At 43.1% G+C, this 23947-nt stretch overlaps 1 protein-coding gene across 2 annotated transcripts in view; it reads left to right on the forward strand.

Annotated features, from left to right (window-relative positions):
- The first annotated feature begins 25 nt into the window (after positions 1-25).
- The window catches only part of RALGDS (ral guanine nucleotide dissociation stimulator), a 240723-nt gene continuing 216801 nt past the window's right edge, over positions 26-23947 (forward strand). For both annotated transcript variants that reach the window (XM_077477510.1, XM_077477521.1), the window contains exon 1: positions 26-963. In XM_077477510.1, the coding sequence (XP_077333636.1) occupies positions 943-963 (21 nt within the window). In that variant the 5' untranslated portion in view covers positions 26-942. The remainder of the gene's footprint in view (positions 964-23947) is intronic.

Consider the following 23947-nt stretch of genomic DNA (forward strand, 5'->3'; position numbering starts at 1 on the left):
TCTTTCTCTCCCTCTCCCTCTCTCCTTCTCTCCTCCCTGCTTGCATGGCCTTTGTAGCTATACAGCAATGTGTCTTCACCTAACCTGGGGACTTGGATTCCTGCACTGTCCCTGTCCATCACCCACAGACCCCCTGACCAAGAAGCCCCCTCCTCCTCCCTTGCCACATACAAGCCGGCTGCCTTGTTCTGCAAACTGACACTGCTATCCTTATCCCTAATAAGATCGCACAGGTCCTTCGTTCCCCCTCTGTAGGGGTGATCGGCTTCTGTTCGCACCCCCCCATCTTCTCATTAGATGCCTTCGAAACCCCTAAGGTGAGACAAGGACAGATGTCACCAGCCACTGTCTCCAGCTTCGGGTCCACTTTGCAGAATCCATGAAGAAAAGCCACACACAATGGATTTCTAAACATGATGAGCAATGGCTGATTATTTTTGAATGTTTGCACAGATGCTGTGATCTTTGCACAATGGTGGATATTCTAAGGTTCTGGAGATAGGTTGTGAGTCTTTGTCCCTTTAAATGACTACTTTTTTTGCAAGACTCCATCGTTTGCATTGGCTTTTGTTGCGTTGATGTTGCATTTTTCCGGTGTTGGTTATTGGTCGGTTGATATGCTTTCAGCTTCCTTTGAGATATTAGGGTTAGCTCTTAAGGTGGACCATCTTCCGAGTGTTTCTGCTGGAGGAAGGCTGTCGATGGCACTTTGGATTGGCACTTTGGATTAAGTGACTCCAGCACACCATGGGTGATCCATTGACAGGTGCGTGATCTCTGTCATCTCAAGTGACCTCGACGCATGGTTACATCCCATACTGACTGGTCTGAGGCAGGGGTGAGGGGCAGAAGAACTTGACAGACCCCCTCGACCACCTCAGTTTCCTATATCATTACACTGGATTTCCTTGACCACAAGGCAAGGATGAGGAGCAGCCGACGATGATGATGTTTGATACTCCGGTGAGTTGTGTTCATTTAAAGTGTACATTTGCAGTGCCTAGCATTGCTGAGTTTATTTGTTTATATGTATGTATTTTATGCATAAATCAAAATTGTTGATTCTCTGCTTGATCGTTGATTCGTTGGCTCCAGTTGCCATTTTTACTTGGCTGTCTTTAGTTTTAATATTGTTCAAGTCACTGACCTGGAACAAGCACACAGATTAGGAAGTCGGAGTCAAGTCCTGATCTGCATACTTGTTCAAGGTATGTGCTTTTGAAAGACATGAAGCTATTGGATGAGTTTGGCATTGAAACAAATAGTATTTTCAATAGGTAAGGTCAGCAATGGCAGCCTTGTTGTCCCAGTACAGGTTTCCTTTGAAATGGTAAGTCAAACTCTATCATCTCCACTAAGCAGGTGCAAGATCCCTTGTGTACACCAGGGAGCCTTCTCCTACCCTGAACCATGGAACAAACTTCATGATTTCCTTGACTTTTCCCATAGGCAAGGCAAGAGCAACCCTTTCCGGAGGCTCAGAACTTCCCCATTCATCAGGGCTTAAACATTGGCAGTGATAGGAGAAAATACTTGACAATGTGAGCAAAGAATTAGTATAATATCAGTAGGGGCACCATCTGACTTGATCAGACTGGGGCCAAAATTGATAAAATACTAAACCTGCTCACATTGTCTGGCCCTGATGAAGGCTAATTGTGAGCCCACGAAATGCATTGGCTTTACCTACTGGTCCTTTAAGGTTAATAATCAAAAATATTTATTGGAGTTATAAAGTTCTGTTACTGTCCTCCTTTACACTATCTTTGGACTGCTCTGTAGACCCATAGGGATACCTTGTATGTCAGAAAGCTGCCTCTTAAAACGGAACTGAACCAGCCGATTTAACAGTTTCCCACAACAGTTACATTTAAGGCTTGCCATGAATTATAATTGCTACAGTATTAGTGTGCTTATGTTAGCTCTCAACCGAACTGTCAAAACATCAAATGGCTGGCATCATAGCTGATCACATGGTACAGCACCATGGCAACTGCAGATCAAACAGAGGCTAAGATGGCAGCTTCCTTAGCTGTAAAGGATAGGAGGGATTAGTTTTGTTTTAAGGCTGGAAATCACATAAGATTCTATTTGCATTTGGTCCAATGTTCCACCAACACCCATTAGACTTTTTCCTTGCCTATCAGCCCTGCCTTCCCCTATCTGCATCCCACAATTTGCAGTCAGATAGGATTTGAATAGACACAGGTTCACTTTAAGAAAAGTACAGAACACTATCGACTGGAGTTAGAAGGATTATGGAACTGTAGCTTGGCCTTCAGAGAAGAATCTTTACACCTAAACTCAATGCAAATAAAACTTTTTTTAATCTATGTATGTGTTCATTGAATATAATTAATTTAAGTACAGAATAATATAAGCACCTTAACCTGAATCTATATATTACCTGCATATAATTCTCATACTGGGAGAGGAAATCTAATAGTAAGAGCCAATCTTGTTCTTCTACAGTGTACAGTGCTGTCAGTCTAATGCCCCATACACACGACATTCCGACCACAAAATCCGTCAGATTTTTTCCAAAGGATTTTGGCCAAATCTTGTGTTGCATACACACAGTCGCACAAAGTTGTCGGAAAATCCGATCATTCAGAATGAGGTAACATACAAAACATACGATGGGACTACGTAGAGGCCAGTAGCCAATAGCTTTCGTCTCCAAATTTTTTCTGAGCATGAGTGGCACTTTGTGCGTCGGAATTCTCTACACACGATCGGAAAAAGTCAGATCGGATTTTGTTGTCGGAACATTTTAGATACAGCTCTCAAACTTTTTGCGTTGGAAATTCCGACGGAAAAAGTCCGATAGAGCCCACACAGGTTTGGATTTTCCGACAACATAATCCGATCTGACTTTTTCCGTCGGAATTTCCGACCGTGTGTATGGGGCATTACAGTGGAACCTTGGTGACAGGTGTCAAAGAGAGCAGAGGGGCGACCTCATCAGTGTGAGTATGCCCTTTTAGTATCCAATCAGCAGGCTGGGGGAAGGTTGGTGACCACACTGTATTTCTTAACAGCTGTGCTGTCTGAAGGATAAGAGTCACAAGACTCACTAAACAGAATTATGTATCTACTGACAATTAACTTGCATTGAGGCAGGGCTTGAAGACATAGGGAATAATGCTTAGTGTCACAGGCCACAGTTCCCCCCCACCTTCCTCTTTGCAAAAATATTGAAGACCAGGGGTAGTGCACCTGGACCATGGACATACATGGCAAGGCCAGGGTAACAGAGTTTTTAATGAAGATGCAATGATGTATTTAATTTTTATCTGTTGAGGCTAGAAGGGATTCAGTGTTGTTGGATGGATCGATTGATTGATTGGGCTGCATTTACCTTTTAAAAGTAAACCAAAAAGTAAACAGCCAGCTTCTGTCGGACCGGCTGCAGTACACACTGTGTGTACGGGGCTTTAGTGTGAATATAACATTCGATGTGATAGAAAATACAATCCTTGAATGCTGCTAAACATCAATAGTGCTTTCCACCACACTATATATATATACTCAGAATACAAAAATGATGTAGTGCAAACAAAATAAAACATATTGAAAAAGTAATAAAATAAATAAGAGTCTGATGATCAATATACATATGGGTAACATCATTGGGATACATGTGGGAAGATTTCTATTAACTTCTCAAAATTTTGTGCTGTGCCTCCAACCACCTAGTGCTCACCTCCAAAAGTGGACCCCAATATAATATCAAGGTCATAAAAGCTTAAATCATCAACACCAAGGGGATGTCTCCTCCAGCATGTTTCTGTATTCTACTCCTTCAGTATCTCCAGACTCACAGGTAAGAATACATTCCAAAAGCACCAGCAGTGCTGTGGTAAGCGCTTCACAAGGTATTCAGGAACTTGCCAATAACTTGGACACATATAACCTCCACTTACAGCATGGCTCCACTCCTATACACGTTACACCCAATATTAGGGCTTCCTCAGTAGGCCTGCTACTACTACTACTACTACTACAGATAATCCTTATCCCCACCTCTGCTGCCCAGTAAGCAAGTTGCTACCCTCTCCCAGGAGGCTGTAGAAGCTGGCTGTGTGGGTGGCACCAGAGAACCACAGCAGTAACAACAACCTGCTGCAGGAAGAAGACAGCACTGGACTCCAGGGACTGGTATGTATCTGATTTTTAATGCCCTAAGGGGAGGTGTGTTGTGGTGGTGTTAATTTTGAATGACCCCTTAAAGCAACACAACATGTGCATTAATGCAACGCATATGGGCTCATTTATAACATAGAGTGATCTCTGCTACTCCACACCACAGTCTGTATTTTGCAGCCCATTCACAAAATGCAGACTATGTTGCGGAGCCTGTGGTATCACACGGAGCTCTCTACCCAGCACAGAGCAGACAGAACTTGGAGGAGAGGCCAATGTCAAGGATTTGACAGGTCAAGTGTCCAGGCTCTTCCTCTGCCTTTTTGTTTATCCCTTCATTCCTTTTTTTTGTTATGTAAAGCAAACTACTTTTTGTCTTTTTTTAATTTAAAGCACCGGTGTAGCTGTGGTGAAGTCAAACCGCTGATTTATAAATGAACAACATAGTATGGGGCTCCATTCACACCAATGCGTTTTTTCATGCTTTTTGCATTTTTTTTATATGGGTTCCCATGGAACATGTTCACATCAATGCATTTTTGTGTCTCTGCATTTTTAGAAAGGGTCCGGGCCTTTTTTAAATGCAAAATGGTCTATTGGTTCAATAGAGTTCAATGGAGACGGTGCAGAAAAGCATGTAGTGCATTTTTGGCGCGTTTTTTTTTAACTTTTGCGTTTTGCTTTTTTTTACCTGCCCAACAACGAATTGGCCAAAGAAAAAAAACATAACAAATGCAAACGCATCAAAAAAAGTACTAAAAACACATGTGCAAAAACATAAAAACGCACTTTCAGAAACGGATCAAAAGCAAACTGCAAAAGTCTGAATCGAGCATTAAGGAGCAGAGAAAACAGAGAGAACACCTACAACATCACTACCTATTTGGCTGAACTAGCAAGATGTTGCTGGTTCCTCGTTGGTGAGATTCTGCAGTGCTTCAGCCAATGAGGGAGCAATATTGTAGAAGCAAGTGGGTGCTCTCATTAAAGATCCTGTTGGATCCCAAGTCTTTTATGGTCCTTCTATGGGCTGTTCAGAGGTGAGGTCCTCCCAGGCTCCAGAAGGAGAAGACTTACTAACATGATGATATCACCACAAGGGGACTAGTCAGTGACGGACACACACTACTGTGGTAGGTCACTGGTCTCCACTCATGGAGGCATCCACAAAGGGATACATAGTGGCTAACTCATTTTTTTTAGATGTGAATAGATGGGGGTAAGTAGGTAGAAAAGGTGGTGGAAGAGGGCAAGATAAAGTCATTCATCTTCTGGTGTCTCAGAAGATTTTTTTGTTCTATCAACATGTAAAGGAGTGTTTAGATCAAAGTCTCCATGGTCCCTGTTCATAATACTGGTTTTAAGCTGGTGATTCATTAAATTGAACCCAGTGGTGAGACTAGGCACTCACTTAGTAGTACCTTGTAAGTAACTGCTTTGTTATCCTTGGATTTCAAACTTAAACCAACATTCCTTTTATAATGTATCCCTTTTTCTAATAACTGCACAATTATTTAATTCTAATGCCCCATACACACGATCGGACATTCTGACCACAAAATCCGTCAGATTTTTTTTCCGACGGATTTTGGCCCAAACTTGTCTTGCATACACACGGTCGCACAAAGTTGTTGGAAATTTACGATCGTTCTGAACGAGGTGATGTCAAACACGTATGTCGGGACTACAAACGGGCCAGTAGCCAATATCTTTTGTCTCTTCTGAGCATGCGTGGCACTTTGTCCGTCGGAAAATGTCTACATACAATCGGAATTTATGCAAATCGGATTTTGTTGTCGGAAAATTTTAGATCCTGCTCTCAAACTTTGTGCGTCAGAAAATCAGACGGAAAAAGTCAGATGGAGCCCACACATGGTCGGATATTCCGACAATATGATCCGATCGCACATTTTCCGTCGGAAAATCCTACTGTGTGTATGGGGCATGAATAGTGAATTCGATTTTATTGGATTTCTTTTAAAATAGAAAGAAGAAAATATATTTTTTTTTCAAAATTTCCGCTCTTTTTTCGCTTATATCGCAAAAAATAAAAAACGGAGTTGTGAATAAATACCACCAAAATAAAGCTCTATTTGTGCGAACAAAATTAAAAAAAATTCATTTGAGTACAGCGCAGCATGACCGCGCAATTGTCATTGAAAGTGCGAGAGCGCTGAAAGCTCAAAATTGGGCTGGGAAGGAAGGGGGCAAAAGTGCCCAGTATTGTAGTGGTTAATAGCATTCTGAATTTTATTTAATTTTTATATGTGTGAAAACATTGACTGTGCCCATAATAGGGAGCTCCCATTATCCATGCTGGCTTTTTTATTTTTATTGTATGGATAATGTAAAAGGAAAAGTTGAAGCCCACACAAGAGAATGGAAACACCAAAAATTCCAGCAGGAAGGTTACCGGCTTGTTACAAATGTACCTGTATTTGAACATCTTATGTCATTGTTGGCATTGTACTGTACTTTCCCTGTTTTTTCCTTTTTCCTTTTTTTCTGAAAACATTCACACAGGGGCAACTTTGGATGCGACTTCAAGTCACCCCTAGTCAAGCTACATGAAAAAAAAACAATGTAAGTGAATGCATCCGTCTTAATGCACACTAAGGTTCCTGTACTACTTCAATCCGACTTCTAGGCGACTTGTACCCATAGAATTCAATGGAAGTCGCCTCCAAGTCTGATCTCCATCTATATTGAAGCGACTTTACAGGAAAAGTCGCCTCTCTAATAATTAAAACCAGCATGGGTTCCCCTCCAGGGGCAAACCAGGCCCTTACTTATATTTGAAAAAAACTAAAAATTCCAGGAGGGAGAAATAAAATAAGCCACTGTATTTCTTAAGTTAAGTTCTTGAGTTCTTAAAAAATAATTTAGTTAAGAAATTAGGAAATGGTCATGCCAGATTCAGTTTATAATGTGCCCACTTGAGGGCAGTAGACTCCAAGGGATAAAATGGGATTTCCTTCCTACTCCAGACATCACTTAGGAAGGCATTAGATGTAAATTTTCTCTCTTCTATTAATTATAGATGAGATCAGCTTCTTTGGATACATGTTGTCTGCTTGTTCAATCCTAGGCTGATGTAAAGCAATTACCAGGCTTCATAGCACCTGCCAGTAAGATAAGTGGTGGATGACTCATTATAGGGCGTTACAAAGCCACCTTCGAGGATTTCCTCAAAATTGACAAAATAGTAAAGCGAAGACCCACAAAAAGAGTTATCATGATGGATTATAGAATTATTTTAGATTGGGGGAATTTTTCATCCTTTGTTCTTACATTGGCACAGCATAGCGGTCACCCCCCTTGGCTTTTGATATCTCTTGAGGATTTCAGTAGTGAGGTTTTACTTCTTCGCTCTGCTCCCCCCTCCTCCCCTGGAAATTTGCATTTTCACCATCCATTTTTGGGTGTTGTCATGTCTGCTGCATTTATTTTTACCATTTTTAATAATATATATAAAAAATCTAGAAGTAGGATCGTTGGTAGAAGCCATAGTGAGTTTGTAGACCCAGGGGCGCAAGAACATCACCATATACCATTTAAGGAACCATTAGGTGGTTTAAAGGACAACTTCACATTTTTAGAGAATTATCCTTTAAATAGACTTCCAATCCAGAGTGTTGCCCACACAGTAAAATACTTACATCCATGCTCCTGAGATCTTCTCAAAAGACACACAGTATATGCAGGAAAAACACTCCTGTTGGGTCTTGTGCGAATATACGCTCCCCTGGCTTCATTCATTGTTTTGGATGGTCATGGCCTCCCCTAGCCATCCAGCAGAGTATAAACCATCCATAGTAAGGAACACACAGGAAGGCACAAGCACCTAGGGCAGTGATGGCGAACCTTGGCACCCCAGATGTTTTGGAACTGCATTTCCCATGATGCTCAGCTACATCGCAGAGTGCATGAGCATAGGAAGTGTAGTTCCGAACCTTGAGTGCCAAGGTTCGCCATCACTGACTTAGTGCATTACCAAAAATATATTTAGGCCAGGCATATCCAGTCCGGCTCGTGGGCCAATTGCATCCTGTGTTCCGGTTTCAAATGGCCCCACTGGTAATTTGGCTATTAATATATTTTTTGTGGCACTCAATGAATCACAAAAGATATATACCCGTAATTATTGCCGTAAAACACGCACTTTATCCCCCTGAAAATCAGGGAGAAATCGTGTGTGTGCGCGTTATACGCAGATTCCTGCTGTCTCTGAGTGAAAAGAGGGGGCGGGCGCCGCCAGATTACACAGAGCGGCAGTATCCTGTGCCGGGTGATCAGTGACACACAGTGTGTGACTGATCGTTGGGTACATAGGAGATTGTGGCGCTGTGTAATCCAGCACTGACGAGGCTGCAGCGGAGCAAGGATGTGCAGACTGCATTAATTTACAATGGTGAGGCTGCATTAAGAAGGATTTCACACTAAGCCGCCCATAGCGTCGGTGGTAAAACGCCGCTATTTTTAGCAGCGTTTTACCGTTGGATTTGCAACGCATTTCGGCTGCTAGTGGGGCACTTTTACCCCCACTAGCAGCCAAGAAAGGGTTAAAACCGGCCGCCAAACGCCGCAATAGCGGCGTTTTGCCGGCGGTATTGCAGCGCTGCCCCATTGATTTCAATGGAGAGCAGCGGTGGAGGAGTGGTAAACACACCGCTCCTTCACCACTCCAAAGAAACTGCTGGCAGGAATTTTTCTGACATTCTGCCAGCGCACCGCTCCAGTATGAAAGCTCTCGGGCTTTCACACTTGAGAAATTGGAGCAGCAGTTTGAGGGCGGATTGCAGGCACTATTTCTAACGCTATAGCGCCTGCAAAACGCCCTCGGTGTGAAAGGGGTCTAAAGTGGTTGCAAACCTTTATAAACTACTTTCGCTACAGGTAAGCCTATAATAAGGCTTACCTGTACCTACCATGGATATCTCCTAAATCTGCACGGTTTAGGGGATATCCTTTGTATCAGCATGTGCCAAGGTCATCTGCACATGCTTTAGCTGATGTGCCATTACCGACGGCTCCCACACGTATGTGCGAGAGTGACGTCATCGCTTCTCCGGCCAATCACAGAGCCAGGGCCCGCGATACCCGGAAGTAACCCGAGAGATGACGTAGGGCAGAGCAGTGTGCAGGGGTTTCGATCTAAGGCGAGTATTTCATAATGAGCTAGTATGATATGCTGCATTAATTTGCAACGGTGAGGCTGCTGATGGGCAATGTGCAGGCTGCATTAATGGGCAATGGAGTTTGGCACTGTGCAGGCTGTGTTGATGGGCACTGATCAGGCTGCATTGATGGACTGTGACCCTTATTTTGCTTCAAAGTTCTCTATAAAATGATGGTGTGTGTTATACGCTGATAAATACAGTTATATGCAAATAATGCGCCCGAGCTCATCCTTAGTCCTGAGTGGTGCTCGGGGATTCGCTGGGGGCCATAAAAGATATATATATATATATATATATATATATATATATATATGTATATGTATATATATATCCAAAGAACAGGCCCAAGCTCATCTCTTCACCATACACAGCCACAAAGGCAAGAGAATTTTGTTGGGCAGTGTATTAGTGCTCAGACGAACATACTTATGCTGGCCATACACGGGTCGAATTTCGAACAAATTTTCTTTTCAAAATCAGAAAATTCGGGTTTTTTTGTGATCCGATGATGCCACCATTGATTTTCGAAATTCGGCCGACCAAGCCTTCAATTTCACCTCATGTTGCTACAGAAAAGAATTTTCTTGGCCGGGAATCTTCTTTTCTCTCTGTAAATTTTCTTTTATCTCCGTACATTTTCTTTTCTTATTACATTTCTCGCACGATTCTCCCATCATTGATTAGAAAATCGCTTGTTTTTCAAAAAATTTCCAACATGTCCGATTCCTCAAATTTTATTTCCGCACGAAAATCGGCTGTTGCTGCAGCCCACTAATGGTGTGAAATTCATATGAAAATTCTTAGATACGATTTTCGAAAGAAAATTCTTCCGAAATTCGAACCGTGTATGGCCGGCATTAGACTGAATTTTAATGGTTCAAAGAATGTAATGCCGGCCATACACGGTTCGAATACACTGGAGCGGTGCGCTAGCAAGACGGTGAAAAAAGTCCTGCTAGCCGCATCTTTGGAGCAGTGAAAGGAGCGGTGTATTCACCGCTCCTAAACCGCTCCTACCCATTGAAATCAATGGGACAGCACGGCTATACCACCGGCAAAACAGCGCTGCAGCGGCGCTTTGCGGGCGGTTTTAACCCTTTTTCGGCCGCTAGCGGGAGTTAAAACCGCCCCGCTAGCGGCCGCAGACCGCCGCTAAAACGACGGCCGCACCGCCCCAGTGTGAAAGGGGCCTTAGGTAACACTCTTTTATAATCAACTGTCTGCTGGACATCTGTTAATTAGACTCACCTGTGTCATTCTTGTTAATTAGGATTTAGTTGTCTAACATTTTTAACAGTTTTGCACCTAAGGCCGCGTACACACGGGCGGACTGTCTGGCCAACTAAGTCCGTCAGACAATCCGACAGACAGTCCGTCCTACTTTTGAATGAACGGACTTGACCACACACGATGAACAGACAGTCCGCTGAAAGCTCGGCCGTGTAAATCCTTTCTGAGCATGCGCCATACTTAGTCCGTCCAACTTGCCTACTCACGAGCGGACTGTCCGCTGAAACCAAAGTTGGACGGACAATATTACGGAAATTCCGAAAGACTTAGTCCGCCAGACTGTCGGCTGAAAAAGTCAGCTGAAGCCCACACACGAGCGGACTGTCCGCTGAAACACGTTTCAGCGGACCAAGTCCGTCAGACAGTCCGCCCGTGTGTACGCGGCCTTAGACTTTCATTGGGGTGTATTCATTTTTGCAACATGGTCTTCAATGAATTTGTTAGGAAAAATACTTGTGTGTGTGTGTGTGTGTGTGTGTGTGTATGTGTGTATAAATATATATGGATATATGTTTGTTTATATTGTTTATATACACACACACACAATGCCTTGAAAATGTATTCATACCTCTAGAAATTGTCAACATTTTGTCATGTTACAACAACAACAAAAAAAAAATTTTTTTTATTTTTTTATTTTATGTACAGTATGTATTTTATTAGGATTTTATTAGGATTTTAAGTGATAGACCAACACAAAGTGGCACATAATTGTGAAGTAGAAGGAAAATGATAAATGGTTTCCAATTTTTTTTACAAATAAATATGTGAAAAGTGTAGGGTGCATTTGTATTCAGCCCCCCTGAGTCAATACTTTGTAGAACCCCCTTTTGCTGCAATTACAGGTGCAAGTCTTTTTGGGGATGTCTCTACCAGCTTTGCACATCTAGAGAGTGACATTTTTGCCCATTCTTCTTTGCAAAATAGCTCAAGCTCTGTCAGATTGGATGAAGAGCGTCTGTGAACAGCAACTGTCAAGTCTTGCCACAGATTCTCAATTGGATTTAGGTCTGGACTTTTACTGGACCATTCTAACACATGAATAGGCTTTGAGCTAAACCAGGGATCTCCAAACTTTCTAAACAAAAGGCCAGTTTACTGTCCTTCAGACTTTAGGGGGGCTGGACTGTGACCATCATGAGTAGCAATTGTCCCAGCATCAGTTGATGTAATCAATGCCCCGTTTTCGGTGTCAGTGAGAGCAATAGTGCCCCATTGTTGAGGTCATAGGGGGTGAACTGTACTCCATCATTGGTGTCATTGGGAGGAATAGTGCCGGTTCTTTGGTGTCATTGGGATGAACTGTGCCCCATCATTGGTGATGTTGGAAAGAATGGTCCCCCATCATTGGTGTCATTGGACCTCATTGTTGGTGTCATTGGAAGGAATGCTCCCCCATCATTGGTGGCTTTGGGAGGAATAGTGCCCCATTATTGGTGTCATTGGACCTCATTATTGGTGTCATTGTAAGGAATGGTCCCCCGTCATTGGGCCTCATTGTTGGTGTTAGTGGAAAGAATAGTCTCCATCATTGGTATTATTGGGCCCCATTGTTGGTGACATTGGGAGGAACTGTCCCCCTTCATGGGGGTCAGTGAATAAAATATGGACCCAAGGGCCAGATACAAGCAAGCAAAGGGCTGCATTCGGCCCCCGGGCTGCACTTTGGAGACCACTGATCTAAACCATTCCATTGTAGCTTTTGGCTGTATGTTTAGGGTGACCCTCCGCCCCAGTCTCAAGTCTTTTGCAGCCTCTAACAGGTTTTCTTCTAAGATTGCCCTGTATTTGGCTCCATCCATCTTTCCATGAACTCTGACCAGCTTCCTTGTCCCTGCTGAAGAAAAGCATCCCCACAACATGATGCTGCCACCACCATGTTTCACGGTGGGGATGGGGTGTTCAGGGTGATGTACAGTGTTAGTTTTTGGCCACACATAGCATTTTGCTTTTAGGCCAAAAAGTTTAATTTTGGTCTCATCTGACCAGAGCACCTTCTTCCACATGTTTGCTGTGTCCCCCACATGGCTTCTCACAAACTGAAAACAGGACTTCCTATGGCTTTCTTTCACCAATGGCTTTCTTCTTGCTACTCTTCCATAAAGGCCAGATTGGTGGAGTGCACAACTAATAGTTGTCCTGTGGACAGATTCTCCCACCTGAGCTGTGGATCTCTGCAGCTTTTCGAGAGTTACCACGGGCCTCTTGGCTGCTTCTCTGATTAATGCTCTCCTTGCCCGGCCTGTCAGTCATGGACAGCCATGTCTTGTTAGGTTTGCAGTTGTGCCATACTCTTTTTCCATTTTAGGATGATGGATTGAACAGTGCTCCGTAAGATGTTCAAATCTTGTGGTATTTTTTTTTATAACCTAACCCCACACTTTTAAACTTCTCCACTACTTTATTCCGGACCTGTCTGGTGTGCTCTTTGGCCTTCGTGATGCTGTTTGTTCACTAAGGCCGCGTACACACGGGCGGACTGTCTGGCCAACTAAGTCCGTCAGACAATCCGACAGACAGTCCGTCCTACTTTTGAATGAACGGACTTGACCACACACGATGAACAGACAGTCCGCTGAAAGCTTGCGCGATGACGTGTACAGCACGTACGACGGGACTAGAAATACGACGTCCAATACACTGCAATGCAACCTTCGGCCGTGTAAATCCTTTCTGAGCATGCGCCATACTTAGTCCGTCCAACTTGCCTACTCACGAGCGGACTGTCCGCTGAAACCAAAGTTGGACGGACAATATTACGGAAATTCCGAAAGACTTAGTCCGCCAGACTGTCCGCTGAAAAAGTCAGCTGAAGCCCACACACGAGCAGACTGTCCGCTGAAACACGTTTCAGTGGACCAAGTCCGTCAGACAGTCCGCCCGTGTGTACACGGCCTAAGGCTTCACAGAACAGCTGTATTTAAACTGAGAATAAATTACACACAGGTGGACTCTATTTACTAATTAGGTGACTTCTGAAGGCAATTGGTTCCACTAGATTTTAGTTAGGGGTATCAGAGTAAAGGGGGCTGAATACAAATGCACTCCACACTTTTCACATATTTATTTGTAAAAAAAAAAAAATTGAAAACCATTTATCATTTTCCTTCCACTTCACAATTATGTGCCACTTTGTGTTGGTCTATCACATAAAATCCCAATAAACTACGTTTACGTTTTTGATTGTAACATGACAAAATATGGCACATTTCAAGGGTATGAATACTTTTTCAAGGCACTGTATATATTTTTTCTTTTTTTTTTTGTGACATTGGCTGCCATGCCTGACCCTCTTTAAATATATGCTGATTGGCAGGCTCGTATGCTGATGAGTTGGCTGCTGCCCTGCAGTAAGTATACAAATCAGGATCAGGAAAGTCACAGCAAAGTCCTTATTTCCACACTCCATGCAGGTAACAGGTGCAAATATAAAAGCAAAAGTATGAGAATGCCAGCCAGGAAACCAGCAATTTCAGAATGACAACTTCCATGTTTCCCTTGGGAAACATTTCTTCGAACGCAATTTATTGAAAAAACTGTGGAATGTGATTTTCAGAATTGATGTAAAAACCCAGGAAAGTCTATTGTACTAAGCTAGCATTCGGAGAGTGTTTGCGGCCGCTCCTAATTGATTTTTTGTGGGTTTTGTATTGAATCGGAAGTATATGTCAATGTTGGCTTATTATTTTTGCAGCTGACCTACTTTGGCCTGATACACAGCTGAGATTTCATGCTGAGGCACCATTTACAGGCCAGTGCTCTTGTGATGTGATGGCTATAACACTCTACAGAACAGCAATGACCTGTTTATTTCCAAGAGGCTAAAGGAAACCTGTCACCAAAAACAAAATTGCGTGCTGACCGTCCTTCCTAAAAAGAACAGTTTCCTGGCTGTTTTACTGATCCTTTTCTCCAACCTGTTGGAAATTTCCATATGATGGCACCTATCCTTCCCTTGTGTCACTATGAAGAGAGAAGTAAGATGGAAACCCCAATTGCACTACTTGTGTCTATTGGGAAAGGCACATGTGGCAGGTTCTCCTCTGCATCCCCTTTCTTCTCTGTAACTGCACGTGGTGACAGCCAGGCAATTAGCAGTTTCAGAGGAAAGTCATAGCTCATAGCTAGGCATAGACTATTACAAACTCTCAGCCTCACCGCTTACAGAGTTTTTCCATCTCACCGAAGAACATTCTAAGCACCAGCAGACTGAAAGTGACCATCATTGGGGCAGGTCAACTAAGCAGTTAACGCTTTAGGCCTGATTCACACCTTGCAGTTTGTTGCAGTTTGCATATTCCAGGTGAATTTTGCTTTTTTCAATACGCGCTTTTGATCCGTTGAAGTCTATGGAACCAAAAACCAGAAAAAAGTCCCTGGTCCTTTCCATAAAATGCACAGATGTGAACCACATCCATAGAAAATCATGTTAAATGGACTGTAGTGTGTTTCTGCAAAACTGAAAATGCACTAAAAAATGCATAGGTGTGAACCAGGCCTTACACACATACGGTAGCTGCCACCATGTGTATTACTGGAAATATGTACCTTTCAAAAACCAGCATATCTTTTATCAGAATGAAATTATGATTTGCTAGACACCAAATATAACAGATGTATGATGTGTCTTTCTCCTATGGTCTATGGTGTCTTATTAGCCTTCTGCGCATTGCAATATAGTTTTGTTTGCTTTTTAACTGAGTGGTATCTGTAGAAAGGTGACTCCATTACTGTAGACGTTATAGAGTATGGATAAAACGTAACTTTGTGGAGTTCCGTTATAGGACAATGACCCAGTATCACAGATTTCTACACCTTCAACTGCATTTACCACTTGACTATTTACAGCCAGGTCTCCTCAGAGGTCCTTTGAAGACCCTGAATAGCTGAGGTTCATGATATCTCTCCATTTCTAGGACTGTATATTGTTTAATGACTGCATAGCATAGACAGGGGATTTAAATTTGACCAATTTTTGTTACTAACTAGCGAATTTGCAGGAAAATGAGGAAGGCATTGTGTTCAGTACCATTTCCTTATCCTCTCCACACAGTTTGGGGTTCTTCCGATCTCACTATAATCAGATTGGCGGTACCTGTTTCTCACATGACGAGTTTTTTTCCAAAGGTTGTAGGGAGACATCTTTTTCATTTGGGCTTATTGAGAAGAGCCACGTGTATAGCACACCAAAGCCTGCTGGCTAAAAATGCTGCGCAAAAAAGCTTCAAGTTGGTGAAGGTCACCTGCTGATCTGAGGTCAAAGCAAGGAGATTAGATGGAGGAGAGGTGACACTGGTGAGAAGATGCGAATGCTGTTCATTTGTTGTATACAAATATTGTGGCATAAGCATGCATGCTTACACCACTAAGCCCTTGTACACACGGTCGGAGATTCCTACGGAATGTGTCCTATCGGATCGTTCTGTCGGATAATCCGACTGTGTGTGGTCTCCATCGGACTGTTTCCGTCTGAGTATCCGACGGACCAAGTTTTCCAACTTTTCCGTAAAATTTTCCGACAAAATGCTCCGATCGGACATACTCCGATCATGTGTAGCCTACTCCGACGGACAAAGTGCCACACATGCTCAGATCAAATTCCTAGACCAAAGCTATTGGCTACTAGCCTGAACGTAGTCCCGTCGTAACGAAATAACGTCATCACGTTATGTACAATCGGATTTTCCGACAACTTTGTCCGACCGTGTGTATGCAACAGTTTCGGACAAAATCCGTCGGACAAAATCCAACGGATTTGGTTGTCAGAATGTCCGACCGTGTGTACAAGGGCTGAGAGAGCATGTGTATTTCCCTTACAGACAATATCCATGGTAGTTCTCAGAGGAACAATAGTGATTATGCAAGAAAGTCCATTCTAATGACCGATTGCTTGGGGAGATGAAGCTGTTGTTGGCCAATGCCATGCCACAGATCATGTCTGAGATCTCTGCTGAGTTCCTAGCTTGGCCCTATCTTCACCACCGTTTTTTTATATTGCATTCTTTAAAATGTACAAGTCCAGATTCCCTGGAAATGGCTGTCAGGTAGGCGAAGCTGGGAACTCGAAAGCAGAATTTTCATTGCTGGAGTGCCCAAGAACAAGTTGGTAATTTAGCACACTAGATATCGTCACCCATAAAAGAAATATAATTTTTTTTACAGACTGACCCTTTAATTCTGTACATTTTCCTAACCTATAAAATCTGTCTCTCAGTATTATAATGAACATATCAAGAAAACCGTGTTCTTGACATTCTAAGCCATTAAAAGGAAAATGAGTGGGTGTGCACTGTTGTTCTGTCACGCTGTGATAAATTTAGAGAAGAGAACTCCTTGAAAAGTTATACAATGTACTCTTCCACCATCATTACAGGCAGTTTAGTCATGCTGATAAAGCAATGTGAAAATCAGAAACTTTCTGAAAACTGTAATCAGTACATTGATGGAACAGAAATAAAGAACTTAAAGCGGAGGTCCACCCTAAAGTGGAGCTTCCGCTCATTGGAACCCTCCCCCACTCCGGCGCTACAATTGGCATCTTTCAGGGGGGAGGGGGGTGCAGGTACCTGTACAGTACAGGTATCTGCACCCACTTCCGGCGTAGATTCTGCAGAAGGTAAGCCCCTTTCCGCAGAATCTACACCCCTTTCCGAAGGTCCCCCGCTGCCTGCTGGGAAACACACGGATCCCAGAGACAGAGGGGACCATCCTTATTGCGCAGCGCGACTCGCGCATGTGCAGTAGGGAACCAGTAAATGAAGCCGCAAGGCTCCACTTCCTGATTCCCATACCCAAGATGGCGGCGGCAGCACCCGAGAGACGATCGAGAGATCGGCTTCGGGTGCCGACATCGGGGGCACGCTGGGCGGGTAAGTGTCATTATTTTAAAAGTCAGCAGCTGCAGTATTTGTAGCTGCTGGCTTTAAAAAAAAAAAAAAACGGCGGACTCCCGCTTTAAAGTTCATTGTCTATTGCAACCAACCTCAACTATGGTTCCATAAAACCCCAGGGTTCCTCCAGAGGTTGCTAAGGGTTCCTTGCGCTGTGGCTGATTGCCTTCCCATTCCATGGTGCCAATGCTACCTTGTGATGTCAGCATCATGACACAAGTTATCACTTGAGCCATCTGTTGTGGGGGGGGGCATTCTCACTACAATGTAAGGAGGGCATCTGCCCACTGACCTACTAAATGATTTTAAGAAGGGTTCCATACGAGACCTGAAAATTATTTCCAGGGTTCCTCTAAGATAAAAAGATTGGGAAATGTTGGTCTATAGCAATAAAATACAAAATTTTCTAGTGCAAGTAGAAAATTAAAACTATTTTGTTATAGAGAGAGTGTGGATGGATTCAATCCTCTGTCAGGTTGTATTGCTAAAGTAGAAGGAAAAACCAGCAAACCTCAAATCCAAGCTGCTGTTAGAAATCAATCACAGGGCCCTGTACAGCCTACCTGACACCCCCTTTCCCAAAAATATCGATATCAAAATCATAACATAAGGGACTTAAGTACAACAAAACTTACAACATTCTTGCTAAATCCAAAACATAAAGCTTAATTAATAAACAACCATGTAGGTTTAGGAAATATTTCTTGGACCTACAGGTAAGCCTTAATCTAGGCTTACCTGTAGGTCAAAGTGGTTTGTAAGGATTTACAACCACTTTAAAGTGGTTGTAAATCTCTATAATTAAAAAAATTCTGTGTACTAGCCTCAATCCAAAGCACCTAGTGTGGTTCTTATCTGCTCTCCCCACAGTATCTGGAGGAGGGAGGGCACAGGTGGTGATTGACAACCTCATGTTCCCCTATGAGACTGTGTAGAGGGAGGAGTGTCCATTACCTTCACTCAGATCTCAGATTACACTCAGTTTGCTGCTCTATGTTGTGCACTATGAGGTCAGATCCCCGCCCCCTACCTTTTGGAGCTCAGATATGCTATGTAGAATGTGTGATTTAGGAGGCTCTAGAGGAGAGAGGGCTGCAGATAAACAGGTACAACTACACCGGAACAGGGGGAAAAACAGACATCTTTCAGTGGGGACCCCTGTTCTCCAATCCCTCCTCTCAGTTTAGGGAGATTTCTTCTCACTTCCTGTTGTGTCTCCAGGGCAGGAATTTAAGGAAACTCCTAGCAATGGGGCTACAAAAATCCATATTTTGAAAACTAAACAAGTAATTATTTAGGTACATTTTAACAATTTATTTAGCTGCAATAGACATCACTTTCCATAGCACTCAGCTGTTCCTGCCAAGGCAAAGCCGAGATAAAATCCAAATAGGACAAAACTCTGTGGATTATTGTAGCATGATGTGGATTGCATCAATTAGCATGCAATTATCTTCACCATCCTATGGCATCTTACGTTGGTTAGTAATTGGGGATGGCCAACAACAGGTGTAGTATAGCTCATAGAGCCCCTTGTTTCTAAACAGTCTAAGCAAACAAACAGAGCTGCGCTATGAAGAGGGAACAGTAAAGTAAAGTCACCAAGCAACACTTTCCAGCATGACAGCCTGTATAGGTAATGAGCAGCGTGTGTATACTTATGTACATATGACATGAATTTTTACATCATATCTGATATAGGCTCACTGATGTAACCTATGTAACCTAAGAAATCACTGGGATTGTACATTCTTAGCAGTAATTGGCTTGGACCGTGAAGCTATAGAACTGTGTGCTGTCACTGCACATGACAAATTAGACCTTCAGCATTCATTTATCAGGAATGGAAGGAAAACGAGCTTCACTTACATAAAAGTTTCCCAAAGATTTTCCCAGATAAGCAAACATACCAGGTACAAGTAATGTCTATACAGGTCTGTGAATTTGATTTGAATTTTCTTTTAACTACTTCAGCCCCGGAAGATTTTACCCCCTTCCTGACCAGATAACTTTTTGCGATTCGGCACTGCGTCGTTTTAACTGACAATTGCGCGGTCGTGCGACATGGCTCCCAAACAGAAGCAATCCTATACCACAAAAAGAAAGCTCTATTTGTGGTATAGGATCGCTTCTGCGGTTTTTATTTTTTGCGCTATCAACAAAAAATAGCGACAATTTTGAAAAAAAACACATTATTTTTTACTTTTTGCTATAATAAATATCCCCCAAAAATATATATATATAAAAAAAAAAATTTTCCTCAGTTTAGGCCGATATGTAGTCTTTGGTAAAAAAAAAATTGCACTAAGCGTTTATTGATTGGTTTGCGCAAAAGTTATAGCGTCTACAAAATAGATGATAGTTGTATGGCATTTTTATTGATAATTATTTTTTTACTGGTAATGGCGGAGATCAACGATTTTTATCGTGACTGCGACACTATGGCGGACACATCGGACAATTTTGACACATTTTTGCGACCATTGCCATTAATACAGCTATCAATGCTAAAAAATTGCATTGATTACTGTAAAAATGTCACTGGCATTGAAGGGGTTAACCACTAGGTGGCGCTGTAGGGGTTAAGTGTGTCCTAGGGAGTGATTCTAACTGTGGGGGGGGAGGGGCTGTGTGTGACACATCACTGATCAGCGCTCCCGATTACAGGGAGAGCTGATCAGTGTCACTAGGCAGAACGGGGAGATGCTTGCTTCCATTAGCACCTCCCCGTTCTTCCTCACCATTAGACAATCATGGGTATCGAGTCTGCGGGACCCACGATCACAGTGACGCAGCTCCCGGCGGGCGCACGCCCGCAGGCCGTCTCTTAAAGGGCAACGTACAGGTACATTAATCTGCCCGTACGTGCCCTTCTGCCGCAGTATATCTGTGTGAGGCAGTCGGGAAGTGGTTAAATAGCCTCTCTGATAAAATATATTATTGGATTACCTACTGATTTTGGTGTTGGATAGGGGCAGAAAGATTTATGCAAGTACAGTATGTATCATGCCCAGCCTGGAACAGGTTCCTTTTTTTAGGGGGACTTTATTTCAGGTATTTATATAGTGCCAACCAATTTATGCAGTGCTTTACATATATTATACACTAACATCAGTCTGTTCCCTCGAGGAGCTTACAATCTAAGGTATCTATCTCACATTCATACATATACATATTACGGCCAATTTCTACAGATGCCAATTAACCTACCAGCATGTCTTTGGAGGGTGGGAGGAAACCGGAGTACCCAGAGGAAATCTATGCAGGCAGAGGGAGAACATGCCAACTTCATCCAGGTAGTCTCCTCCTTTGGGATTTGAACCTATGACCCCAGTGTTGCATGGCAGAGGTCTAACCACTAAGCTGCCCACTTATATAAAGAAGTAGAAATCTGATAGCTGTTATATTTGACTTATATTATTGCTGCTATTATTATTATTATTATTATAATACAGGATTTATATAGCAGTTTAGGCTTCAGGTCTGTCTTCCTGATACCTTCTTTACTACTAAGTGGCCCACAACAACCATGAAAGTACAGAAAAATGTCTATTGATCCTGCCAGAAATCCATTGAGCACCTAGCATTCTGTATGAGCCGCCAAGGCTGTAATACAATCCCAAGCAGTGTTGTCCACCTTTGCCAGTTCTTTTCTAAACAATAGTTCTACTTCCCCTTAGGACAGGGGTGGCAAAGTCCATGTCATCGTTGGCCGCATAAGCATTTTGGTTCAGATGTTAAAAGCCCCTCCACCATCAGAAGTCAAGAGTCCCCCACCCTATTTTATATCACATTGCCCCCCCCCCCCCTTACCTTGTGCTGCTTTTAGAAAGAAGCTGGCGGCGGAGCTGGGAAGCAGAAAGCGCAGGGTCTGGAGGAGGGCTGGAGTCTGACGAATACTGAGACCAGGAAAGGTGGAGAAGGGTGCTGATACTGCACAGAGAAGTGCAGGATCTGTAGGAGGAGTTCTGTCCTCCTTTCTGCTGCCTACTGCTAAAACGGGGGACAACAAGTCTCTCTGTGGCTGCACAGAGAAGTGCAAGATCTGGAAGAGGAGTTTTGTCCTCCTCTCTGCTGCCAACTGGACATTGAGGGGGGGGGGGGGGGGGGCAGTAGGGCTGCCACCTTTTCTTCAAGTCAAACCCAAACATTTTAGCGGCGCACAGCATTTTTTTTTTAATAGTATAAACTATACATATATTTTGCTATTAAATAACATTTCTAATCATATGAAGTTAATAACAAGAGTTCCCCTTTACATTTGGATCCACAGAGTTCCCTTTTTACATCTGAACTCACAGAGTTCTCTTTCACTGTAAGGGGGGACTCTGCAGAATCTGATGTAAGGGAGAACTCTGGGGCCTCTACCATAAGGGATGCTCTGGGAACCCTGATTTAAGGGGGAATACTGAGAATTCTGATGCACAGGGAGGACTCTGATGTAAGGGGAAACACTGTGGCCTCTAGTATAAAGGGGAACTCTGATGTAAGGGGTGCTCTGAGAACCCTGATTTACCTTAGTTTACTTACTCAAAGGCAGGAGAGAGAAGACGGGAGACTTCAGTCACAGACAGAGATGGATGGTGAGCTCACTCACCCCTTGACAGTGAGCACTTCTCATCTAGATGTATCTGAGGCTGCTGGACTTCAATCCCCGGCGCTATGCCTGAGAAAAGGAAAGTTGGGGCTGGAAATTTGGAGTGCGTGCAGACACAGAGGGGTAGGGGTGGGGAGGAAGAGGCGCAGATTGAGCCCTCTCTCCTCTCCCGTCTGTGTGTGTATTTGGGGTGAGCGAGGTTTGTTAATGCTGGCTTTAGGCACTGTAAAAGAGTAACAGACACTCTCAGCTTAGACAACTGCAGCCAGCAACCCTGCTGGGAAGCCATAGTCTGGTCTAAATACTGTGTCCGGGTCTCAGACAGTCTGAAACCAGGACACATGATTCCGAACCTGAACTATCCGGGGAAATCCTTGACAGGTGGCAACCCTAGAATGAGGGGGTGCTGCAGCTGCAGATGAGGTGTGAGTGTACTGGCAAACACAATATTTCTGTGACTATTATGCTAATTGCCTCTAGATGGTGCATGTGTGCTTACTTGTTCATTTATTTCCCCATCATGCATTATTACATGTTAGCTTCCTGTTTTTTCTTCTTGCTGAACTGAAAGGAGAACAGTGTTTTCTCTCAAGGTTTAAAGTGTTTTTTGTGTGCAAGTCATCTACCAAGAATCTTCAAGATACAAACCCCCTCTCTTAGCTCACAAGCAGGTAAAAGTGGTATGTAGATTTATTTCTAGTTATTCGTTTCAAGTCGTGTGTTTTAAATATATATAATGTCAGATGATTTGTCCTGCATATTTGTTCTCTTTAGTTCTACGGTGTTGATGTACGTGTCGGTGTAAGAACTTGATATGTACATTAAAGTGGTTGTAAACCCCCCAGAAAAAAAAAAAACCTGCAAGACAAAGGCATAATGAGCTAGTATGCATAGCATACTAGCTCCTTAGATCAAAGCCCCTGCAGCAGTCCTCGTACACCGATCCGGCCGGCGACATAGCTCCCGGAGTTACTTCTGGGTATTGCGGGCTCTGGCGTTGTGATTGGCTGGAGCCGCAATGACATCGTACTAGCTGAAGCAACGGCACGGACGTGCCATTGCTTCAGTGCGCATGTGCCGATGATGTCGGCCCATGCTGATATAGGGGATATCTCCTAAACTGTACAGGTTTAGGAGATATCCAGGGAAGCTACAGGTACGCCTTATTTTAGGCTTACCTGTAGTGAAAAGTGGTTGTAAAGGGTTTAAAACCACTTTAAATATCAGTAATACAAGAACGTGGTCTTGTCTATGTACGGACTCCGCTTTGCTCAGTGGGGATCGATCTGGATGAAACTAAAATCCCAGGAGACTTCAGAATCATTCAGAGCTTCCTCCTACACCCCATATGACCATGTGACATGACATGCAGTGTAAACTTGCCCATTACTGCAGTCGTATCAGCTGAAGACTTACAAAGGGAAACATTAGACATGGTCACAAGTAAATACTATGAAATAAAACAAGAAAGCTATGAACAGAGAAGCAGGGTTGCCATGGAAACGTTGGATTAAGAAGGAGGCTTGGTTAACAGTACAGGAAGTGCTCAATGTAAGGGCGGAAATACACTCCACTGTGGATTAAGAAAACAATACTTAAGATGGTGCTGCCTAACCCCTGGAAACAAGTTTTTTAAAGTTTCTTTAAACAGTAAGTAATATGCGATTTGGGCTGGATTACAGTGGCTATAGTCTGATAATTACTTATTATAATGGACTAAATGAAGAGAAGCATCAGAGTGGGAGAGTTTACTTCCTCTTTAAACTCACTTGGTGCCTTCTCTGCAATTAATTAGCCTCAGAACCTGTGTAATTCATATGTCTTTGGGTTTGTAAAGGGATGAG

The sequence above is a fragment of the Lithobates pipiens genome, unplaced genomic scaffold (genome assembly GCF_037356315.1).
Source record: "Lithobates pipiens isolate NorthernLeopardFrog02 unplaced genomic scaffold, aLitPip1_a1.2 Scaffold_1, whole genome shotgun sequence".
Classification (NCBI taxonomy): Eukaryota; Metazoa; Chordata; class Amphibia; order Anura; family Ranidae; genus Lithobates; species Lithobates pipiens.